This window comes from Pteronotus mesoamericanus, unplaced genomic scaffold (assembly GCF_021234165.1).
Source record: "Pteronotus mesoamericanus isolate MK-2021 breed Mesoamerican mustached bat unplaced genomic scaffold, CSHL_Meso_final contig_50, whole genome shotgun sequence".
In the NCBI taxonomy this organism is placed as follows: Eukaryota; Metazoa; Chordata; class Mammalia; order Chiroptera; family Mormoopidae; genus Pteronotus; species Pteronotus mesoamericanus.
In genome coordinates this window covers 11956889-11977971 of record NW_026555186.1, presented here as the reverse complement: position 1 = coordinate 11977971, position 21083 = coordinate 11956889, and the positions used below count along the sequence as shown (strand labels likewise).

Here is a 21083-nt window from a genome sequence, read left to right as displayed (position 1 = left end):
CTTACGGTGCGAGCGCCGGCGTCTGGTTGTGACTTGTCCCAGCAGCGCATCCCCAACCTTGGAACCTCCTTAGAGCAACGGATCAGAGCTAGGACGTGGACTTGCATCTCTTACTCACGGAACCGCGCCTCCCGCCCCTTTACCGGAACCCTGTGCGCGGCGCTCGACTGCCGCCCGGCGATGGAACGCGCCTGCCATTCTCCGCAATGGAGCTGGCGGAACGGTTCCTGTTGGATGCCCTCTCCTACTTGGAGTGCGCCGTAGGCATCCCGATTTTCGTGCTAATAAAGCTGGTGGGCTCGCCCTATGGGCGCTACGCATCGCAGTACTCTGGCTGGCGACTGAAGGCGTCCATCGCCTGGGCGTTGCAGGAGCTGCCTTCATTGGTCGTGCCGCTCTTCTTGTGTGCTTGCACGGCGGCCGAACGCCTACGCCGCTGGCCCAACCGCGTCCTCCTGGCCATGTTCCTCGTCCACTACATGCAAAGGTAATGGTCAGCGGCCCCGCGCCCTTCTCTGTGTCCCTGGCTCCGCTCCCTCTGCCTGCGTCCCCTAGCTTGTTGCTCTCTCCCTGTGCCTCTGGCTCCCTCTGCGAGAGTTCCCTCTTTCCTTACTAGCTCCTTCCCACCCATTCATCCCCGGCGCTTCTACTCTGTTCCCCACCCTGTCCCCTCAGACTCCCTCTCCCTGCAGACCCTTCCCTGGCATCCTCTTCCTGAGAAATCTCCTCTCCTCGGTCCCTGTTGTCCTCTCCCTACACGTCCGGCCCCTCACCCCTGTCCCCCGGTTCAGGGACTTAGCTTAGAAATAAGAATTAGTCTGGAAAAGTAGGGGAGACAAAGAGGACTTAAAGGGTGGGGGTAATAGAAGAGAGTTTTTTTTTTAAATTTCGGCTTAGAAAGTATTAACTGCTCAGTAACACTGGACTTTGTTTAAGGCCAGAGTGGAAAAAGGTAACCCCCCTGCACAATGTTCCTGGCTCCTTTTCTCCCTTTACCATTTGGTGTTCTTGTTAGTGGGGTTGTTTTCTCCTGGTTAGGTGATCACCTGGAAAGCTGCTTTCCTGAAAGGACTTTGTGAATACCCTGATTAATATCCATAGGCAGAAATTGGTCACTTCTGAGACTTTCACCTCTGCGTGGCGCCCAAGACTGTGGAAGTGGCTTTCCAAGCAATGACTTTAACACAGATAAAATCTTGAACATGCCTCCCAAATGTTTTGGCTTTTGAGAAGAATTTTATTTTATTTTTTAAAAGATTTTATTTATTTATATTTAGAGAGGGGAAGGGAGAAAGAGGGGGAGAGACATCAGTGTATGGTTGCCTCTCTTGCGCCCTCCAGTGGGGACCTGGTCCGCAACCCAGGCATGTGCCCTAGACTGGGAATAGAATCCACGACCCTTTGGTGCACAGGCCAGCACTCAATCCACTGAACCACACCAGCCAGGGCTTGGGAAGAATTTTTAAATGGCTGCCACTGAGATCTTCAGGTTCTCATAAGTTGGACTTTGTCCAGTTCTTGGGCTTTGGCTTTTACAGTTAAAACAAATGTCTAAACAAAAGCTGGAAATCAAAATTTTAAATTTTTAATTCAGACTTCAGAAAGCTGCATAGTTAAAAAGAAAGCCCTCTGCATCAAGTGAGCTGGGTTCAATTGTGTGAATGTGGGAAGGTTACTGAACCTCTCTGATTTTGGGTCCCACCTTACCACACCCACTGCTTAAAGTGGTAGGAAGAAGTAAGCACACTTGCACGTGGGTGTGAGTGTGTGCATCTCTATGAGCCTTTATTTGATATGGTTTTTAGGACACCGGAGTCCTGCCTGGTGCAATGTGTCCTCACCTGCTTTTATGCAGACGTTTTAATTAGGGAGAATTCACGTTCAACAAATCATTTCTGAGACCATTGCCCGTGACACTCCAAGAATGTTTCATTAAGCAAAGTCTCTGTCATTATGTTGGATTTTTTTGGTAATGTGGTTGAGCGTTACCAAATTTGTGGATGCAATTCAAATATCAGTGGAACTCTCGTGTTTATATACACTTATCCATACATATACCAGAACCTGTATCTGTCCATCTGTCCGTTTCTCTAGTGGCTAAAAGCAAGCTTTGGAGTTATTTTGCCAGGTGTTATCTAATCTCCATTACTTGGGACCTGAGATGAGCTAGTAAGCTGCTCTCCATAGTGTTTCCCCATCTATGAACCAGGTACAGTGATGACACCAGCCTGTGGAAAGGCAGCTCCGCAAAATGCTTTCAGGGTGTTGGCAAATCTCAATGCTGAATACATGATAAATAATACCATTTTAGTTTGTCATGCAAGTGGACAGATCCATGTCCATACTCTGTGTATCTTTCACACACAACTGCTGCTAGCTTCGAGTGCCAATGAAGAACTTTTGCAGAAATGGCATTGGAAATGAAGAGAGCACTTTACAGAGCTTTGCTTGAAAGCCTGGAACAGAAGATTTTGAACTTAAAGCATGATGTTAAATCCATTCTAGGCTCACTAGTGAAAGAACGAATGCAGCCTCCCAACGGGCCGAAGTCACTTGTGGAGTTTTATGCAAGGCCATTGGACTAGAGATTGCTAGGACTACGACCCCTGATGCCTGGACAAGTGGCTTTAGAAACTCGCCCTTGACGATGTGCCCAGTTAGGTGCAGTTTTTGAGCTGCTGCGTTTTTTATTTTTTAAGTTACACATATTACTGTACACATAGTCTGTGCAGTCTGGGGACATGGGAGTTTTCCAAATAGAAAAGATAAAGGTTTTCCATTCTACCTAACCAACTAATTTATTAAACAGTTATCTGACCTAAGTCAGCGAGCACTTGGAAGAGAACAGAAGCGCCAGCTGCAGTTAGTATTTGTTACAAACCATGCAGCCTAACTGGGAAACAGTTAATGGGGTCCTTCATTTATATAGGACAAAGCAAGTGATACAGGCCTGAACAAGAGTGGAGACTGTAAGAATGAAGCCGGAATCAGGATGGTGGCAGGAGAAGCATGAACCAGGAGGTGTTTTCCAAAGAGAGACTCTGACCAGGACTGAGTGGTGGCAACTTAAGAGTTTGGCTGATGTCTGTGAGGGCCCAAGTGCTAAACTCTGAGGAAGGTGGCCAAGCCCTGCCCTAGGTGAGATTTAGCCTCTTGAGGGGGTTGGGGAGGACTAGAACCAGGCTGAGGGGCTTCTCACAGTCAGTGGGAAAGGTATTTGCTTCAAGGAGTGGGGAAACCTGGACATCTTTATGTACTCACTCACAAAACACTTATTGAGGATTGATTCATGTACCCAGCACTATATACATTATTGGGGATATAAAGACAGTTGTCCTAAGGAGTCAAGGCGTAGAAGATAGACTGTGGAGAACATGCAGGATCTTTTTGGCAGAAGAGCCAGGGAGGGAAGAAAAGTCCTGACTAGAAGAGGAAGAAGAGACAGTAGTGGGAAGGAACACACCAGGGCCCTCACCAGTTTGCTGGTGGATGGCGAAGCACATTGGTGGGAACATTTTAATCCATGACAAACAACAAAGTCCCACTTAAGCACATGTTGTTACTGTCTTTACCATGACCCGTTGGGATCTACAGAGGGAGAGTATTGAATAGCCACCAGATTACAGACTTTCAAAACCCCACGAGGCCTCCTCTTCCTGACAGCCACTCTGAGGTGTGTGCTCAGCAGACCAATGACTTGACAGGATCCCTCCTTATGAGGCCTCAGAGAACCTCACCTAGTTCACCTGCATGTTTCTCCTGCTCAGTTCTATTCATGGCCTCTTGGGGAGAGCCTGGTCTAGCCTCACTTTTAAATGTCTCATATGGAAGATAAAAAGTTAAAAAACAGAGATCTGGAGGGAGTGGCGGGCACACTGAATCCTTGACCTGTGCTTTGTGGATTCAAATAATCTGAGGAAGGAAAAACTTTTATACAAAAGTATCGAATGCAGTGAAATATCCATTGAGGTCCTAACCTTGCCTTGAAAATGCAAAGGGCTTATTTACCTATGTAGCATTATGGGGAACTGTGTAGTTTGATCTTCATTACAAAAGAGTTTTTTATAAAAGGAAAGATGAGAAAAAGGAACTGATCCAAATCTAGAAGTGGTATACATTTCAGTGACCTCAAATTGTTGAGTAAAAAGTCAGTCATTTATTAAAATTAACCATTCTCAGTTGTAAACATTTAAAAGTGATTGCATCTGCTATTACCCAAATTACTCCCAACCCATCAAATTAGATATTTCCTTGTTTCCCAAGTTTAGGGGTGCTGTGTTGTGTTGTGTTGTCCTGGGAGGTGATGTCCAGTTGCTTTTGTTTTGAGAATTAACTCATTTGCTGAATGAATGCCCTATATTCTCACTGCCAGAAAACGGGGGTGTTATTATTCCAGTTTATTGGGGAAACATGTCAAGAGATAATTCTAACAGTTTACTATGTGATTTAAACAGGCATGGAACTTATTTCTGGGATTACGAAGTCTGACTCTAAATGTTTAAGGAATAGTTACTCCAAGTGTTTGGCTGCATTAGGCCTCTGAAAGGAATGCTTTCCCTCAAGTCTTTGCCCTTTAAGCAGATCACCTGTAGCAGGCGGGCAAACTGTTTGTTTACCACTTAAGTGGTTTCATGTAGGTATTACTCCTGGTTCCCTGAAAAGTCCCAGAAACCACTCAGTACTGCTTAGGAGAGTGGACGGAAGCTCAGAACTCCGATGTCACTCCATAGTGAAAACAGACACATAACAGCTTTGGTGACTTTTCTTTTGGTGATTCATTTTCCTTCCTCGGTGCTTAGAGGATACTTTTTCCCCTTAAAATTCACAAACATCCCCACAGATACTCTGTGTGTTTGCCTACTAATTAATTTTGCCAGATTCTCTCTAAACCCTTCCCTTAAGCAACTGCAGGCCTTCAGCCCAGGGAATCCCATTTCTCCCTGTTGTTCACCTGGTCTTTTCTGAATGTTATAGGTCAGCGCTGACTTAAAGTACTGGCCAGCATTGTGTCAGCATTGTGTGTGAACAAACCTATGGATGAAGTACATGCTCGCTGTAGAAAACTTAGAAAATACAAAGTAATTCAGGAAAGAAAATGAAAACCACCTCTAATTCCATTACTTAGAGATAATGATGACAGTATTTTGGGCGTATCTCGTTCCCATCTCTTTCATTGTTCTAAATAAGTTTTTGATTATTTTTTCTCAGCAGTAAAGATACACAAACATAAGCAAAATCCCGTATCTCACTTTTGTCACTTAATTAGTATTTTTCTGGCTTAGCAGAAACCCTTAATAAAAATGATTTCTAACAACTATCTACTATACCATGGTGTGAATAGGTAGTGCCAGCTCTGCCCCCGTCTTACTTCTCATTCAATCCTTGTGATGTGGTGGATAGACTACCTGGGAAGGTGGCCTTGCCTTCAAGCCTGCCACTCCCCACCATCTGTCTCCACTGCCCACGCCTCCATATTCCTCTGAGCCTCCAGGTCCTGATCTGTTAAATAGGGTAGTAGTAATAGTTCTGAAGTGTCAAAAAAGGCATGCAGTGTAGGATTAGGAATTACTGGGATCACTTTGATCAGGACCCACGGGAAGCACTGTTATGGCATGCCTCACCGGGTACACGCACCCCAGGGAAGACAGACAGCAGACTGCTCTGGCTCTGGGAGCTCCAGAGATTCAGGCTTCTGAAAGCCCTTGGCTCACCCCCTCATCAGACGTGTTTCACATTCCCCCTTGCCTTGCAGACACAAAGATGTGCATGTTTCCATGACTAATAAAAGTAACTTGGTGAAAAGTCAATCTATTTGTTTACATGGAACAGAAAGAAAAGAAAATGGGAAAATTAAAGCTTGATGGAGAACAAGTGCTGATATGCATCCCACAGCCAGCCTGATGAGTAGTTCCCTGGGACCTGGTTAATATTGTATAGGCTTCAGCTCATTATCAACAACAAAAAAATGGATTTATAACACATTACACAAATAGTTACTTTGAAAGATGGCTTCCATGTTAAGGGATTTTCGACTTCTGACTTAATCCTTTGCCAAAAGAGGGGGAATGCTTGTTTTCCACTGTTCCTAGACTGTGAGTGCAGATGAGACAACCTGTGAGAAAAGGCTTTTGAATACCCAGACCTGCTGTCACTGAGACACCTTGGGCCCTGCATCCTGGATTGTGACAGGTGCTAAGTATGTCAGTCCAGCAGTTCTGCCACCTTTTTTACTATCTAAGCCTGATCCCACATCCCCAAGTTCCTCACCATGTGAAACTGCCTGGCATCCACTTTGATCCTCGAGCTGCTGCTGTCCTGTATCTAGATGAAGTCTCAGATAAAAGCCATGCCTAGAAGCCACCCTCTCTACCCCCATTCTGGCTCTTAATTGGCCCAGGTCAAAGGAAAACCTTTCTGATAAGAGCTGCAATGATTTCCAAGGAAAAGCAGTAAAATCAAAGGTAGTAACACAAAAAGAGAAAATAATCTGAAAGCTGCTGGGAGGAAGCAGAGTGCTCCACTCTGGAAGACATGCTGCATCTGGATATCTGTCTACTGAAGACCTGGTCTCATGTGTCCTCAGAGCCAGGAGTACTCGGTCCACCTGGGGTCGCTCAGGCTTGGGGAAGGACAGCATGGGATGGAGAACTTTCTCTCGCTCCTGGAGCTCTGAACAACATTGCAACATTGCAACAACATAGGCAACCTTGCCCAAGCCCGCCTTTTCTGCTCCTGACCTTGGCTGTGGCATCAGCGTCACCACTGTCCTCTTCAAGGTCAGAGGTTAGAGAGCAGCAGAAGAGACCTGTGTCACCCTTTTTAAGGCCATTTCTGTTCATGGTCACTTTTCAGGCATTCACATGAGACCAAAGAGAGGTAAATCTTCTCTCATGGTCCCTTATGAATGTCTTTTCCAGGTTCCCCCAGGGTGTACACTGGGGCAGAAGGCAGTACAACTCTGCATAACTGAGGACATGGATGCACATGGATGCACATGGATGCACCGCGAGCACAGACAAGTCCCAGACTGCAGCATCTGCCTGCAGCCCAAGTGCGGCATCTTGAGCAAGAGCATTTTTCTAAGAAAGTCAAAGTGATGTTTCCAGAGTGTAACTATTTTAATCTAGACTAAGGAGGGGAAAACTTTTTAAAGAAATCAGATAGTGCATATTGTAAGCTTTGTGGGCCAACAGGCAACAAAAGGGATATTGTATTGATATTTATAACAAAAGAGAAAACAAATTTTCACAAAATATTCATTGACAAAATTCAAAATACAATGTTTAAGGCAGTTTTGTCATGCAAGTGTAATAAGAAGGATGGAATATTCCTTTTGGTGGGGGATAACATTTCACTCCATTGGGCTTCAGAGTTAGTATTCCCTATTCCCTAAATCTGTTTTAAGTGTTCACCTCTTAGTTCTGACCTGCAATGAAATTTTATCTTAAAGAATGTCTTTTCACACAGGTAGGCATTGCCAAATACGATGTCATTCCATGAGTTTATGACTTTAATTGAGCATATTCATTGCTTGAAAGACATTTATCAAATTCTGTTAGACACTTTTCTTGATATTTGCCTTTTAGGTGTCATTATTTTTTAGATTAATACTTCCAATTGAAGATTAGGTGGCAACTTCTCAATTACACAGTTAAGTGACTTTTGAAGTATGGAAATCACGGTTGAAAACACTGTAGTTTGAGCTTAGAAATTATATCCACTGCTAATTTCTGTAAAAATGGAGACCTCACCCCTTCTTTTAACTTGAACGGCATAGAAAATAAAGCTGTTTGACATGACTTGTGATTCAAACAATGTCGGTTGTCATTAAGATGCCTTTAATACAGTATAAATTTTGCATGCAAGAGATGTTTTACCTTGTAATTTTGGGTTGAATTCACTAAGAAACATCTTCAAGTCCACAGCAAAAGCTAATTTCCAAAGCCCTTCAAAACTCGATAATAGTGGATGAGGACAATTTTTCTTATTAAGAAAAGTCTTTGTTTTGGCTGAGCCCAAAATAGGGTGCAGTCTAGGGGGAATGTGATATCACTCCCCGATACTACTCAGTTGTTTATTCAAGAAGTCAATGCCAAGGTTGACGTGGCTGAAAAATGCAGGTAGCTGTGAGGCCTTATAGGTGGTGGGTGCTTAGTAAATGAAAGTGATGGTGATGGATGATAAAGTGGTGTCCCCCAAATTGTATTGCTCAGACTAGAAGGAACCATGGGTCTTAGGATAATGGCAATCCTGACAGCCTCCTGAAACTTTGTTTTCTCTAACTTGATGTGTCTGTTTCACATTCTGAGTTTGTGCACAATGGTGTATGTTAATTGAAACATGGTTAATTTTTTTTTTTAATCTAGATACTGTGCCTTTAACAGATAATCAGTAGGAGTGTTACTGAGAATGACTTTTGTTCAAGGAAACAAGATTTAAACCCCAAGGCACTTAAAACAGAATTGCAGGAATATATTCTTCATTGTTGTTGTTTTTAATTTGTTTCTATTTCTTGTTTCCTAAGGTCCTTGATTTTTCCGTTTCTGATCCGAGGAGGGAAGTCTACACCATTGTACGTATGTGTAGCTGCATTCCTGTTCTGTACCTGTAATGGCTACTTGCAAGGCAGATACTTAAGCCAGTATGCAGAGTATGCTGATGACTGGGTCACTGACCCCCGATTCCTAACAGGTGAATGACGTTAGTGATGTTTTTCAGTCGTTTCCAGTTAGGACGCCCACACTTGCTGAGAGAGGAAAAAGTCTGTGATGATGTGTGACCCAGCTCCCAGGGGAATGGAGTGCTGGGGTGGGGGAGAGTCATGCTCTCCCACCGCACCTGTGCCCACTCAGACACTGAAAATACAAATACCGGTTCTTAAGGTAAACCTGAATATAGCAACAAGCTCCAACAGCTAGAGCACCTGGAAGACTTGTGGAGACTTGGGCACAAATTGGCCATGTTATCTAAGTGAGCCATGCACCTCCTACGATTTCTTCTAGATTGTGAGAGAAAACTCAGACTGGGTCATCTTCCAACAAGGCAGTTGGATATTTATGATTGTACGAAGTTAAACTTTTACTTCTAGTAAGTTTTGAAATTTTTATCAATTACTATAAATTAATGTACCTTTTCAAGTTCTAATTAAAATCAAGTTCTGAGCAAAAATGAAGATAAAACATTAGCCATCAAAAATATTTGCAAGAGTGTTAAAAATTCGTGATCTTAGGGCTCTTGTTTATAAGGAGATTCTTTTATATGTTTATGTAGTTTATCCTCCTGGCATTTAGAAATTCTAACATATTAAGATGTAACTTGCCCCCATGGCTGCATACTAAGAGGTATGAAATTATCCTTCAAATTTTTAAGCTGTCCCACAGCCTTTTACCCTGAGCTCTGTAAAATTACCTTATATTTCATTTGCCTTTTTCTTGGTATAAATTCATAATAATAGAGAAAACTAACACTTAACAGTACTTTGTTGTTGACAAAGTACTTTTACATTTCTCATAGTTTTTTCTGTGAATTAAAGTTTTATTCCCAGGGCAGTACCCTGTCATCCCAGAGAATTCTTACTTGGAGGGACCTGCTTATTCATCTATCAAAGGAAGGATGGATATCAAGACTGTTTTCTAGATTTACAAATCCGTGCCACCATGAAACGCTAGATTAAATTACATTGTTTGTATACTACCCCCAAATATCTTCTTGATTTACCTGATTTTCTTCTGCCCCGCCCACCAGAAGCAGAGAAAGAACAGGACTGGCCATCAGCCAGGAGCTGCAGCACATACATGCCTTAGGTTCCCCCAACATCCTTAGAAGGGTAGAAATTAGGTCCTTTCAAAGGAGAGAGGGAGAATCAGAGGGTTAAGCAGCTTGTCCATCTAAATTGAGTAAGTAGCAGATAAAACTGCTCACCATACGGGTTCCCCAAAAGTAGACAGGGAGGGACAAGAGGAAAAGAATTTTTTAATCTAAAAGGTAGGGGTTTTAATGTTTATTTGTGATTCTCACAGGAATCATTTCTGTGGTGAATTGCTTGAATAATTTTGATGAACAACAAAACAAAAGAATCATTTTGGTCTGTGAATGTGAATGTCATTTAAAGTAGCTCTACAGACAGGTCACGTCACCTGCAGATTTACACCTTAGAAGCTGGTGTAAAATTTAAGACACTAGTAAATTGTATATAGACCTCTTGATTCTTTGCAGTTGAACTGAAGGAATCAAAAATGAAAAATAAAATGAAAATTGGAAAACAAACTAGGTTACTCTTTTTTGCATTATATTTATTTCACAGAGTTTATAGGTTTTGTAAGGAGACAAACATAAAATTACATGAATACATAATTGAATACATTCACAATACTTAAGAGCTAATGAAGCAAATAATGATGATGACATCTTAACAAAAAGTTTTCCAGAGCAGTAAAAGTTGTTAGTCTAAAAGATCTTATACAAAAATTTTAAGACCCCCAGAAATGGAATTAAATGTTTAGCCTAGATGAGCACAGATACTACTTTTCATGCCAATCTAGGCAGTAAAGGGAGCTTATCTCTCAAGAGGAATAAAGTAAGCATGGAAATTTGAAAACGTTCTTTCTGGAACCTCAAATTGGGGGCCATATCACTAAGAGGAGACAACTGAAATGCAAAAAAGGTGATAAATCAGCTATAAATTTATGGGTTCTATAAGTGACTTATAAAACATTGCAGAATTTGGTACAAACTGTTTAGAAAAAAAGCAGCCTACAGTGGTAGAATCAGAAGGAGATCTTAAGACCCTTACCATAGACCATGGTGCTTTATGTGACCCTGCTTCATGTGAGAAACTACTTAATGCCATCAGGATGACTGATGATTAATTAATAATAATGTTATCCCAATCATACATTTTTTTCCTATTGAATTGAATGTCACTATAAAGCAGCATCTGCCTTTCACATTTTTTAAATATCTCAGAATAATCAAGTGATCTTTTTTTTAATTTTTTAAGACTGGAGAAAGAGGGAGAGAAACATCAATGTGTGGTTGCACCTTGATCATCCCCTGCTGGGGACCTGACCTGCAACCCGGGCATGTGCCCTACACTGGGAATCAAATCGACGACCCTTTGGTTCACAGGCCAGTGCTCAATCCACTGAGCCACACCAGCTACAGCTCAAGTTAACTTTTCTTATCAAAATCAAGTTATTTCTTTCATAAAACACTACTTTGACATTTTGCCTTTTCTCGTTCGTATTAATTGATGTGATATTAATAAGTGTAAGTGATGGCAACCCTCTAAAGACTTTCACAATGGGAGGGAAAGCTTTCAGGAAGCTATGGGGTGCTTAGAAGAGCATGCAGTGACTTGGAAGATTTTGTTGCGAGCTGAGGCAGGTGAACAGACCTGGGAAGGCTGATTGATGAGTGGCAGGAAACTGGCAGTGGGGGAAGCCATGGATGTGCATAAAAATACTCTAACAGTTCTAAAGAAAGGAGAGAGAAGGACCAGAGATTAACTCCTAGGAACCAGCGCCCCTCCAAGATGTGCGTCATGATGGAGCATGCCCTGAGATGTTCCCTCTCTGCCAAAAGGAGGGGCAGTCATACCTCATACAGTTGTTATAACCATAGTCATATTTCTAATCATACCAGTCATCCTAAAAAAACATAGATTTTGGCCATCAGGTCAAAGTATTTTGACAATATCAGATAATTAATAGTATTAGAAAAACAAAGCCCTAATTAGCATATCTGACAGCAGTAATTGTCCTTGTAAATATAAGACAGTATTTATTATATTGATTTTTACTATCAATTATGACGTATATGTCATACTAATATGATAATATAAAGAATTAGTGATACTGTTCATTCAAGCATGGGTTTGTAAATTTTGTAGTGTATCATTCAATACTCTTGTGTATGTTTTTTCTTCAGGTTTTGTCCTGTGGTTAATGGGCATGCTGATAAATATTCACTCAGATCATATCCTAAGGAATCTCAGGCAGCCAGGGGAGACTGGATACAGAATTCCAAGGGGTATGTACTGAAAATGGAAAATTAATTCTAAAATTGCATTGCATGATGTCTTGCTGTTTTAGTTTTGCCAGATCTAATAACTAAAGTGTAGTATGTATTAGCTTTAGTTTTGTTTTTGTTTTTTAATTCTCACCTAAGGACATGCTCATTGATTTTTAGAGAAAGGGGAATGGAGGCAGAGAAACATTGATGTTAGAGAGAAACATTGATTGGTTGCCTCCCAAACACGGCTGCACCAAGTACCAAACCTGCAACCCAGGTGTGTGTCCTGCCTTGGAATTGAACCCACAGTCTTTTTGTGCACGGGACGATGCTCCAGCTAACTGAGCCATTACCAGCCAGGGATTAGCTATAGTTTTTAATATGTGTCACTATTATTAATAGCAATTATTATGATTATCGTTTTATTAAAATGATAAATTTTGGCCAACTGAATGGTTATTAACCAAAAAGGAAATTCTAGTTATCCCTGGAAAGAGAGAGTATGAGGAAGAACTTATGTTTACAAGGGGTATCCAATACTTCATTTAAAAAAAATATGACAGGATAGATACCTTGACTGATCCTATTTCTGAAAACAAAAATTTTGGATGAAATTTGGAGGTGGCTCAAGTTTCTTTATATATAAAATGAAGATAACCAAGTTTCCTAGGTTAGCTGAGAGCTGTTATTGCTCATAACATACAAAGGGTTAATTAAATCAGTAAGAAAAAAGCTACCAAACCACGAGATTCTCAACATCAATAAAAATCTGTCTATCCTTTTCATGTTATTTTTAGCTGCTTCCCGGCACAATTTCAATAAATCAGGTTTCCTAGTCCATATTATCTTTAGATTAGTATTGTATTTCTTTACTACATGCTTTGCTGTCACTGGTTGAATTTTTAAAGTCTTTTTAAATGTATTAGTGGGGTGTCAGAGAAGGAAGGCATCATCAGAGGGCAAAATCTAAGTGAGTTCTGGCATCCAGAGCACACCTGTGAGAATCTGTCACCACCAGCTGCGCTCATGCTGTTTTGCAACCCAAATCCGCAGCATTTGGATGGTCAGAATGAATTAGGATCTATGTGGTCCTGGTGTATGGTGCCCTCGTGCATGGGCCACGGCTCAGCCAGATCCCCAAAGGGACCTGCCATCTACTCAAGCCTAAGAGAGCCCCACAGGCCATGTGCCAAGGAATGAGAGCCTTATTGGAAGGTTGCAGAACCGATGAAGAAATCTGGCACTGAGAGTAGTAGCAGCACAATTAAACATGAGAGACCTCAGGCCTTAGAGTTAATAGGAACAGATTATACAGTGAATACGTAGATTTTAAGAAAATAAAAAGGGATAGAAGTTATGAGTTTAAAAAAAAAGTATATACTATAAAAAGGACTAAGGAAATATAAGTTAGAAACCAATAGAGCTCCTAAAAAAGAAACCAAGTAGGTAAGACTAAAAATTGTTGGAGCTGGAAAGTACACAGCCACGCTTAGTTTGGAAACTTTCTATTTACCTACCTGGAAACCACGTAAGAAGAACAGCAACAAAAGGAACAAATGACCAAAAAAATTCTATAAATCTCAAATTACTTTAACTGGGGCCCTGCGGGTGATCACCAGGCAGAATGTGTGACTCTGCCCTCTGGCCTCAAGGCCTTTGCTTCTCCTGCCTGGAGGACTCCCACCCCAGACTGTAGCCCAGCCCTCCCAGGAAGTCTGAGATCAAACCACACCTCCCCAGGGAGGCCTGACCCCAGCCACTGTCTACTACCGTGACCTCCCTCTTCCCCCAGCTCAACTTCTGGGCCCTCCCACCCTGCTCAGCTCCCCCCAGGACTCCACACCCTCTGTCACCCTCTGTGCTTTTCTTGTTTAATACACTGCCGTTTCATATTCAGGTGTCGGGGAGGGGTGATCTTATCCACAGTATAACCCAAGCGCCTCCACCATGGTCTGGTCCTTAATGTAGACTTGATGAATTGGTAACGATTTGATGAGTAGTGAATGAACAAATGAATGAATGAATGACTCTGTCCTTGAAGATTCATATTTTCCTCAATTTTTGGTCTAGAGTTTTATACAGGTCCATTGTATCAACTTAGTTCATTAATTGTTACTCTGTGTTCTTTGTCCTTGCTCCGATTTTGTCAGTTTGATCCATTAACTAATGAAGTGATATATATTGAAGTATATGAAAACTAGCATTTTCTATTAGGATAAATAGGTAGGTATTGGTACAGGTAGATAGTTACTACCAGAAAATGTGATATGAAATAGTGGAACTAGTAATGTCGGATGTGTTTTATTGATTAAAATTCTGTAAAAGTTATATTTTCCCACAATTGAATTTATTTTCTCCAGGTAAGTATTTACCATTATCTTTAAGTGATTTCCTGGGCATCACTTTGTAGTCAACACACCGCTGGGTCTGTGCTTTCTTCTAGGAGGCTTATTTGAATACGTAAGTGCAGCCAACTACTTTGGAGAAGTGATTGAGTGGTGTGGCTTTGGCTTGGCCAGCTGGTCTCTTCAAGGTGGGGCTTTTGCTTTCTTCACCATTTGTGTTTTAGTCCCCAGAGCACAAGATCACCACCAGTAAGTTTCAAAACACTTTTTAACATTTTAAATTCGTTCTCCGACCTTACTATATCTGTTTTAAGGTTAGATTGTTGAAATGTTAATATTAATTTAAATTGCTGAATCTCATTTTATGTAATGCTTCGGCTACAAAGGTCAAAACCACACAAATATCTAAAGAATAACCCAGCTATAAGGAATCATCTGATACAGGTCAGCATTATCATTTTATCCACCCTGTTCTGAGCCTCCTTGATTTTACTTGCTGGTCTCTGGACTCAAGGGTCAAGTTAAATGTCAAGCAGGGCATCTGGGATCCGACCTGCAACACGCTGACTGCAGGGAGGAACACTGACTGCACAGCAACGGGAGCGCAGGGGGCCTGCAGCAGGAGGGGAGGGCCGGCGCCGCCCCCCGGAGCCCCTGCACGCAGGCGCTCTCCACTGTGCTGCCCGGGGTCCTGGTGGACTCCGGGCCCCGTGCACTCCCCGCGTTGCTCCCTCATGCTTTCCTTGGAAGCAGAGAGAGTCATACTCTACACGTGCTTGGCTGAAATAACATGTCAGCACTTTAGACTATATATACATTACAAAGTCCTAGAAAATGAATAAAAACCAAAGCCAAATTTCACGCATCAACAATGATGACAACAGCAGGCTGATCTCGGCCCAGCGTGAGGCCCTCTGTCCCTGAGAATCTGTGCTCCCCTCCTCCTCCGTGACCACCTTCTCCTGGCTGCCATCGCCTCTGGGGGCTAAGATGCTACTCCTGGACATTTGTTATGTCACATTTTAAGAGGCACATATTGGCTAGTTTCTAGTAATAAAAATAAATGAGTTGATGGTGATATTTTAAGAAACTGGATCAGGCGAAGACTGAGGAAGAGCATGCCAGGTCAGTTGTAACAGTCCTTCCTCAAATGAAAATGGAACAGGAAAATCCCTCTTAACATTTGAATATGAAACATCCAGAAATAGAAAATACATAATTCCATTTTTTGAGGCATTCCTTGCATAAAGATTCATGAATTGACAGGGTTCCTTGTCATTTGTTTGATGTTTAATGTTGGTGCAAAACCGAGTTTAATTATTGAGTAATGGATTGATTAAGTTTAGTGGAACTATGTTTACAAATGTTGGTTTTGCAACCTGAAAACAAAATGAAAACTTTTTTTTTTTAAATAATCCTGTGAACCCAACTAATTAGCCCATCAGATAAACTGATTCCAGAATAAACAGTCCACAGGACTATTACTGCAGCAGAACAGCATTTTGTTACAACAGATTTCTGCCTGTAACAGCCTGACAGGAAGTATCTACTTCACAAATGATTATCTTGATCATTAAGCTCCAAGTCAGACACATTGGGTCAGCTGTGCTGAGTACTAACATATCCTGATTTGAGGGCAGAACCTGAAGGAATTGTAAAAAGACCTTTTTTCACATGGCTTCCTTCCCACCAGCCTTGGGCAGCACGCTTATGCACTGGACCAGAGCGCAGGCCACACGCATTTCTGCAGCTGTTGGGCAACAGGCCTGGTACAGATGTCTCCCTGTCATGCCCCAAAGCTGCACCTTGTATCCCAGCCAGCAAGGACAGCCTCTGATGAGGATCTCTGTTGAAATAAAGAATGACCACAAGCTTACCTATTTGTTAAGTTAAAAATGAATTCAGTGTATCCTTAAGGCGCTCTGATGGATAGATAATGTAATGGTTTAAAGAATAAGGACACAAAAGAATATGTTTATGAAATGCTGCCTTGGTTTCACAGTCCCATTCATCAGACTCAAGTACAGAAAGCATGACTTGTGAGCACTTACAAATGTTTATTCAACTGTCACTGACTGTTTCCACCAGAGAAAGACTTCCATGAGAGAAATTTGGGAACATGAAGCTGTTTGTGAGCCAGAAAAACAGTAACTGCTTTGAAAAATACTATAAAAAATTATCTCAGATTTAGCATAACCTGAATGCAATGAAGTGGGCAGTCTTTGCTCGGCTAGGGGTCATTTCACTTTCAACCAGAAGGCAAGGAGGCATTAGGTCAGGCCCCACGATAACAAAATGAAGACCAAAAAAAGATTGGCATCCAGCCCTGGTCCGTTTCACATAAGTGAGAGCTTTTTGATTCTGGACATAGAAAATTGAGTGAGAAAAATAATAGAAATAGTACTGCTTGTTCCCTTTTCAAAAATGTTTATGCATCTACGCACAATTATAAATCTTCAAATATAATTTATTGCTCTCAGTGATTAAATAGTTGAGAAAATTTTACTCTAATCATTTAGCAAAGTATATTTTATTCCTGTAGGATGATTTCTGTAAAATAAATTTAACATATTTGACAAACAGTCTTACTGGGTGACAAAGTTCTGCTCCAATAAGGCTGTTTGAAACAGCACAGGGAACCCAGCCTGCAGTATAGCACGTCACTGCGTGGCTGTCTTGGGTCCTCTAATATCCTGCGGGTGCATGTGGGTGTGGCTGTCCTGCTTTTTTGAATTTAAGCTGTCCTCTGCTTCCACTCTTGCCTTTTGAGGCTAATGTGTCCCTCTTCACGGGGCAGTTTCTAGGAGAGAGGAGCTCACCTCCTGCCTCTCTTGACACAGTGCCTGGTGCTGCTGACTCATGGGGAAGCTCTTAGAAACTTACTTATGGTCCATGTCCTAGGTCGGCAACAGTCTGTGTTAGTCGGTTCAGGCTCCTGTAACAAAAAGCACCATAAACAAGGTGTCTTATAAATAACAGGCATTTATTTCTCACAATTCTGGAGGCTGGAAGTCTGAAATCAGACTTAGCTGGGTTCTGGGGAAGACCCTCTTCTCGGCTGCAGACAGTACCTTCTCCCTGTGTCCTTACATGGCAGCAGCAATGAGCTTTTTAGGGTCCCTTATGAGGGCACTAATCCCATCATGTGACTCCAGCCTCAGAACCTAATCACCTCCCAAATCCTCACCTCCCAATATCATTGCCTCGAGGTTAGATTTTTTTTAACATACAAATTTTGGGGGAGTACACATTCATACACTCACGCAGACCTATAAAAACTTTCAGGGACTAATGAGTAAATATGTGTCTTGTGCACATTTACATACTCTGCACTGCTGTTGTCTGTGGCCACATCTGCCATGGCACTCTTGTCTGCAGCACATCATTGCACTAGAAAAGGCCATCGTTGCTATGACTTAGCCGCCGGTCCACTGCCCAGCTCCCCTGGACTTTTCTCATTACAAGTCCTTTTGGGTGTATAGACAGCACATGGGTGTACAGACTACCATGAAAGTAAACCTGGTAGTCCCTCATAATTCTCTATTTGTGGATTATAGTGTTAAACCTCTCCAAAATCTAAAATCGACAGGGCTTTGTTCACTCACTTTGTGTGCTGTTGTCATGTGTTGCTGCCATGTTAACAAATAGCCAGTCTTTTCCCATCATGGCTTTTATTCTGTTTAACATTATTTTGTGCTTATGGAAACTCCATCTTTCTATTTCTTCTTCATGTCAAATTATTTTAAATTTTTACTCTATCCACTTAGTTTCCACCCTTCCCAAATAGCTGTTATCCCAAAACAAATGAATATGCCTTTGTTGCTATTATTATATCAAAATGGAAAATACCTGTTTGTTCTGAGTATAGGGCCCAATTATGAATGACCCCATGTTGCATTTTCCCAGATCTGTTTAACAGTCACCTGGTTGGGGGCCCTTCCCGCAGACCCTGGGTCTAAAGCAGTAGCTCTCTCCTGGGGTCCGAAGAGAACTGTCAGAGTCTCCAGAAAATAATTAAGACACACCTACCAGGTTCCTTTCCTCTCCCCTAATCTGCACGCTTCTTGGGTCTGGAAAGATGGCTCCACCATATGCTAGTCAGCATCTTTGTCACACATCAGTAATTACCCTTGCCAACACAAGGGTGAATTATATGGGCCACTTGTGAATCGCACTTTATAATCACTAATTATTTAGTTATTCATTATATAGACAAAATCAACCTATGTATCTGAAATGTCAAAGTTTTCATTACTACTTTTTAAAACTCTGTCTGCCTTTATGATAAAAAAAAATTGTTCCTTTTGTTAGAGTGTTAAACGTTTAAGTGATAAAATCATTTCCTTTATTTAATGTCCTTTTTTCTTATTGTAGGTGGTACCTTCAGAAATTTGAAGATTATCCAAAATTCAGAAAAACTATAATTCCATTTTTGTTTTAAGTCCATTGTCAGTGGAATTATCTTCGACTTGAAACTTTTTGATGATGTTTCAGTAGGGATTATATAAATGAATTCTTTCTCTGTAATTTTCCTGCTACTTCATCTTTTTCAAGATTGGCCCTAAGAATTGTTTTCCTAGTAAATTTGTAAGCTACCTAATAACAAACTCATCAAACTGAAATATAGGCTGAGATATTACGCTCCATACCAGGGCAGGGATCTGGAACTCTGGGTAATCACTGCTGATCATTTCTCTGATTTTGGACTTAACCACTTTCGATTATGTCCAGCGAAGTGCGCACAAGGCCAGGATGTACGTGCCGTCTTTGAGGGCCTGTATGGATCAAAACCTTCCACTACCCCTTATAAAACTCCCTGGAACAGTTATTCCAAGGTCAAAGGCAGTGTTGTGTCTTCCCCCCATAGAGGCATGATCTGTCTTCTAGGTCCTGCTCATCCCACTGGGTCAGAGAGGCCCAGGGTACCCACAGTGTAAGCCAGGGAGTCAGGGGAACACATGGGCTCTCCCTGTGGGCTACTGTGCAGGCAGGGTTTGGGGATGGAGGAAGGAGATGCAGGAGGCCCAGGTGAGGCCCAGGTGAGGCCTGGACCAAAGGCATCTGCAGCTGCTCCATTCTGGCCCAGCAGGTGACTACTGGCAGGGCAGTGCAAGGCCGGACACTGGGGCATTTATAAGAAGCAAGCTGCTCTGTCCCTGACAAATGGAATTTTGGGGAGGCCAGAGGGAGGGAGCAGGCAGGTGGAGCAGGGCAGTCTGCTCCCCCTCTAGCCACCCCTTCTGCCCTCCAGTCTCAGGTCACTTGCAGTAAGTCATCACTATTCTCTGATCTGAGATGCTCTTCCTTTTCTTCTAACTTCTAGGTAGAACTAGAAATTCTGAAGCTGCTTTTTTTAAGTACCTCTCAGCATTGCAAAACGATATCTTGAAGCAGAATTTCTTGCTTTAGATGCACTTGAAAGGTCCACTAAAATAAATGGCAGTAATTAAATTTACTACTCATGGCCTGATATTTAAAAGAAATCTCCAGTTAGAAGGCCGTTGACTCTAGGCTCTCTGTGAACATCTAATGAGTTCATTGTGCTGCCCGCACAGTTGCTGCCACATTGGCAGGATGGAAACTGGAAGAGAATTGGAAGAGGCTGTTTACCTCTGACCCACTGGCAGTACTAGGTTGCAGAAGTCCTCCAGGACACACCCGAGGTGGTGTCCCATCGGTCTACTCACCGCTACCTTTGGGCTGGAAGCAGGCCTTCCAGCCCCGCAGCTCTTGAGACCCCCAGCACCCATCCCCTCACTCTCCCACCCTTCTCGAGGCTACCTCTCGCATGAGTTGTTGCGTAACTCTGTTCTCTGTGGGTTTCTTAGGGTTTAGAATTCCACAGGATGCTGCTGTGCTTCATTTTCACTAAAAGTGGACTATTTTTGTGGGGAAAATTTATTAAATGAACTTTGGATCATTTTTTGACCAAACAATTCCTTGAAACCATAAAGCAATAAATGGGAATTCAGGGAAACTCAAACAGCTGAGGCAGTCTTGATGGATTTGGGCCCCTTTGTCCTGAGGAGGTGCACCTGGCCAGAAGGATGTGTGTCTGAGAGCCACGGAAGCCCACTGCTGAATGCTCCTTCTGAAAATGCTGCTGTTTGATTGGAATGGCCCATGTGTACAAAAGTTTGGGTTATCTCAAGATTTGACGCAGGGTTTCTACTTTCCCAGCACACACTGGATGGATTACTACCATGGGAAGAAATCCTGCTCTATCTTGTCTCTCTACCCTTTGTTTCCTTATAACTTAGTCAATTGTCTTCAGTTGTGGTAAGATACTAATTAAGGGTATTAATAAAAATTGTCAAAAGTCCACTCATTTTTGTTATAATCTTCATTGTTACTCTACATTTACATTTCTTCACTCTATTTCAGACAGTAACATTTTTAGCCCTGCAAACATCCGACCTACATTAAACATGTTATAACATCAAATTTTCTTACCTATTTCGGTGGAACTGTGTAACATTCTTTCTATAAATCTTGTGCATTTCTGTTAAGGTTATTTTTAGATATTTGACATCTTGTTTGTCCTGACTGAGAATGTGTCTCCAAATGCTTTTTATAACTAGGATGAATTAAAGCTATTGAGGTTTGTATATTTGTCATCTCTAGCCATGGTCCTGAAATTACTTGGTAAATTCCAACTTATTTTCATTATTCTTAGGTTCTTTATCTTTGCAGTCATATCATTTGCAAATAGCTCAAGTTCTTGTT

General features: G+C 42.0%; 1 protein-coding gene across 1 annotated transcript; it reads left to right on the top strand.

The window, feature by feature from the left end:
* The first annotated feature begins 53 nt into the window (after nucleotides 1-53).
* Nucleotides 54-20676, top strand: SRD5A1 (steroid 5 alpha-reductase 1). Its single transcript, XM_054578345.1, has 5 exons — nucleotides 54-487; nucleotides 8525-8691; nucleotides 11929-12030; nucleotides 14456-14606; nucleotides 18732-20676. Exons 1-5 carry the CDS (start codon nucleotides 207-209, stop codon nucleotides 18796-18798), a joined length of 768 nt encoding a protein of 255 aa, XP_054434320.1. The 5' UTR covers nucleotides 54-206; the 3' UTR covers nucleotides 18799-20676.
* The last annotated feature ends 407 nt before the right edge of the window (nucleotides 20677-21083 follow it).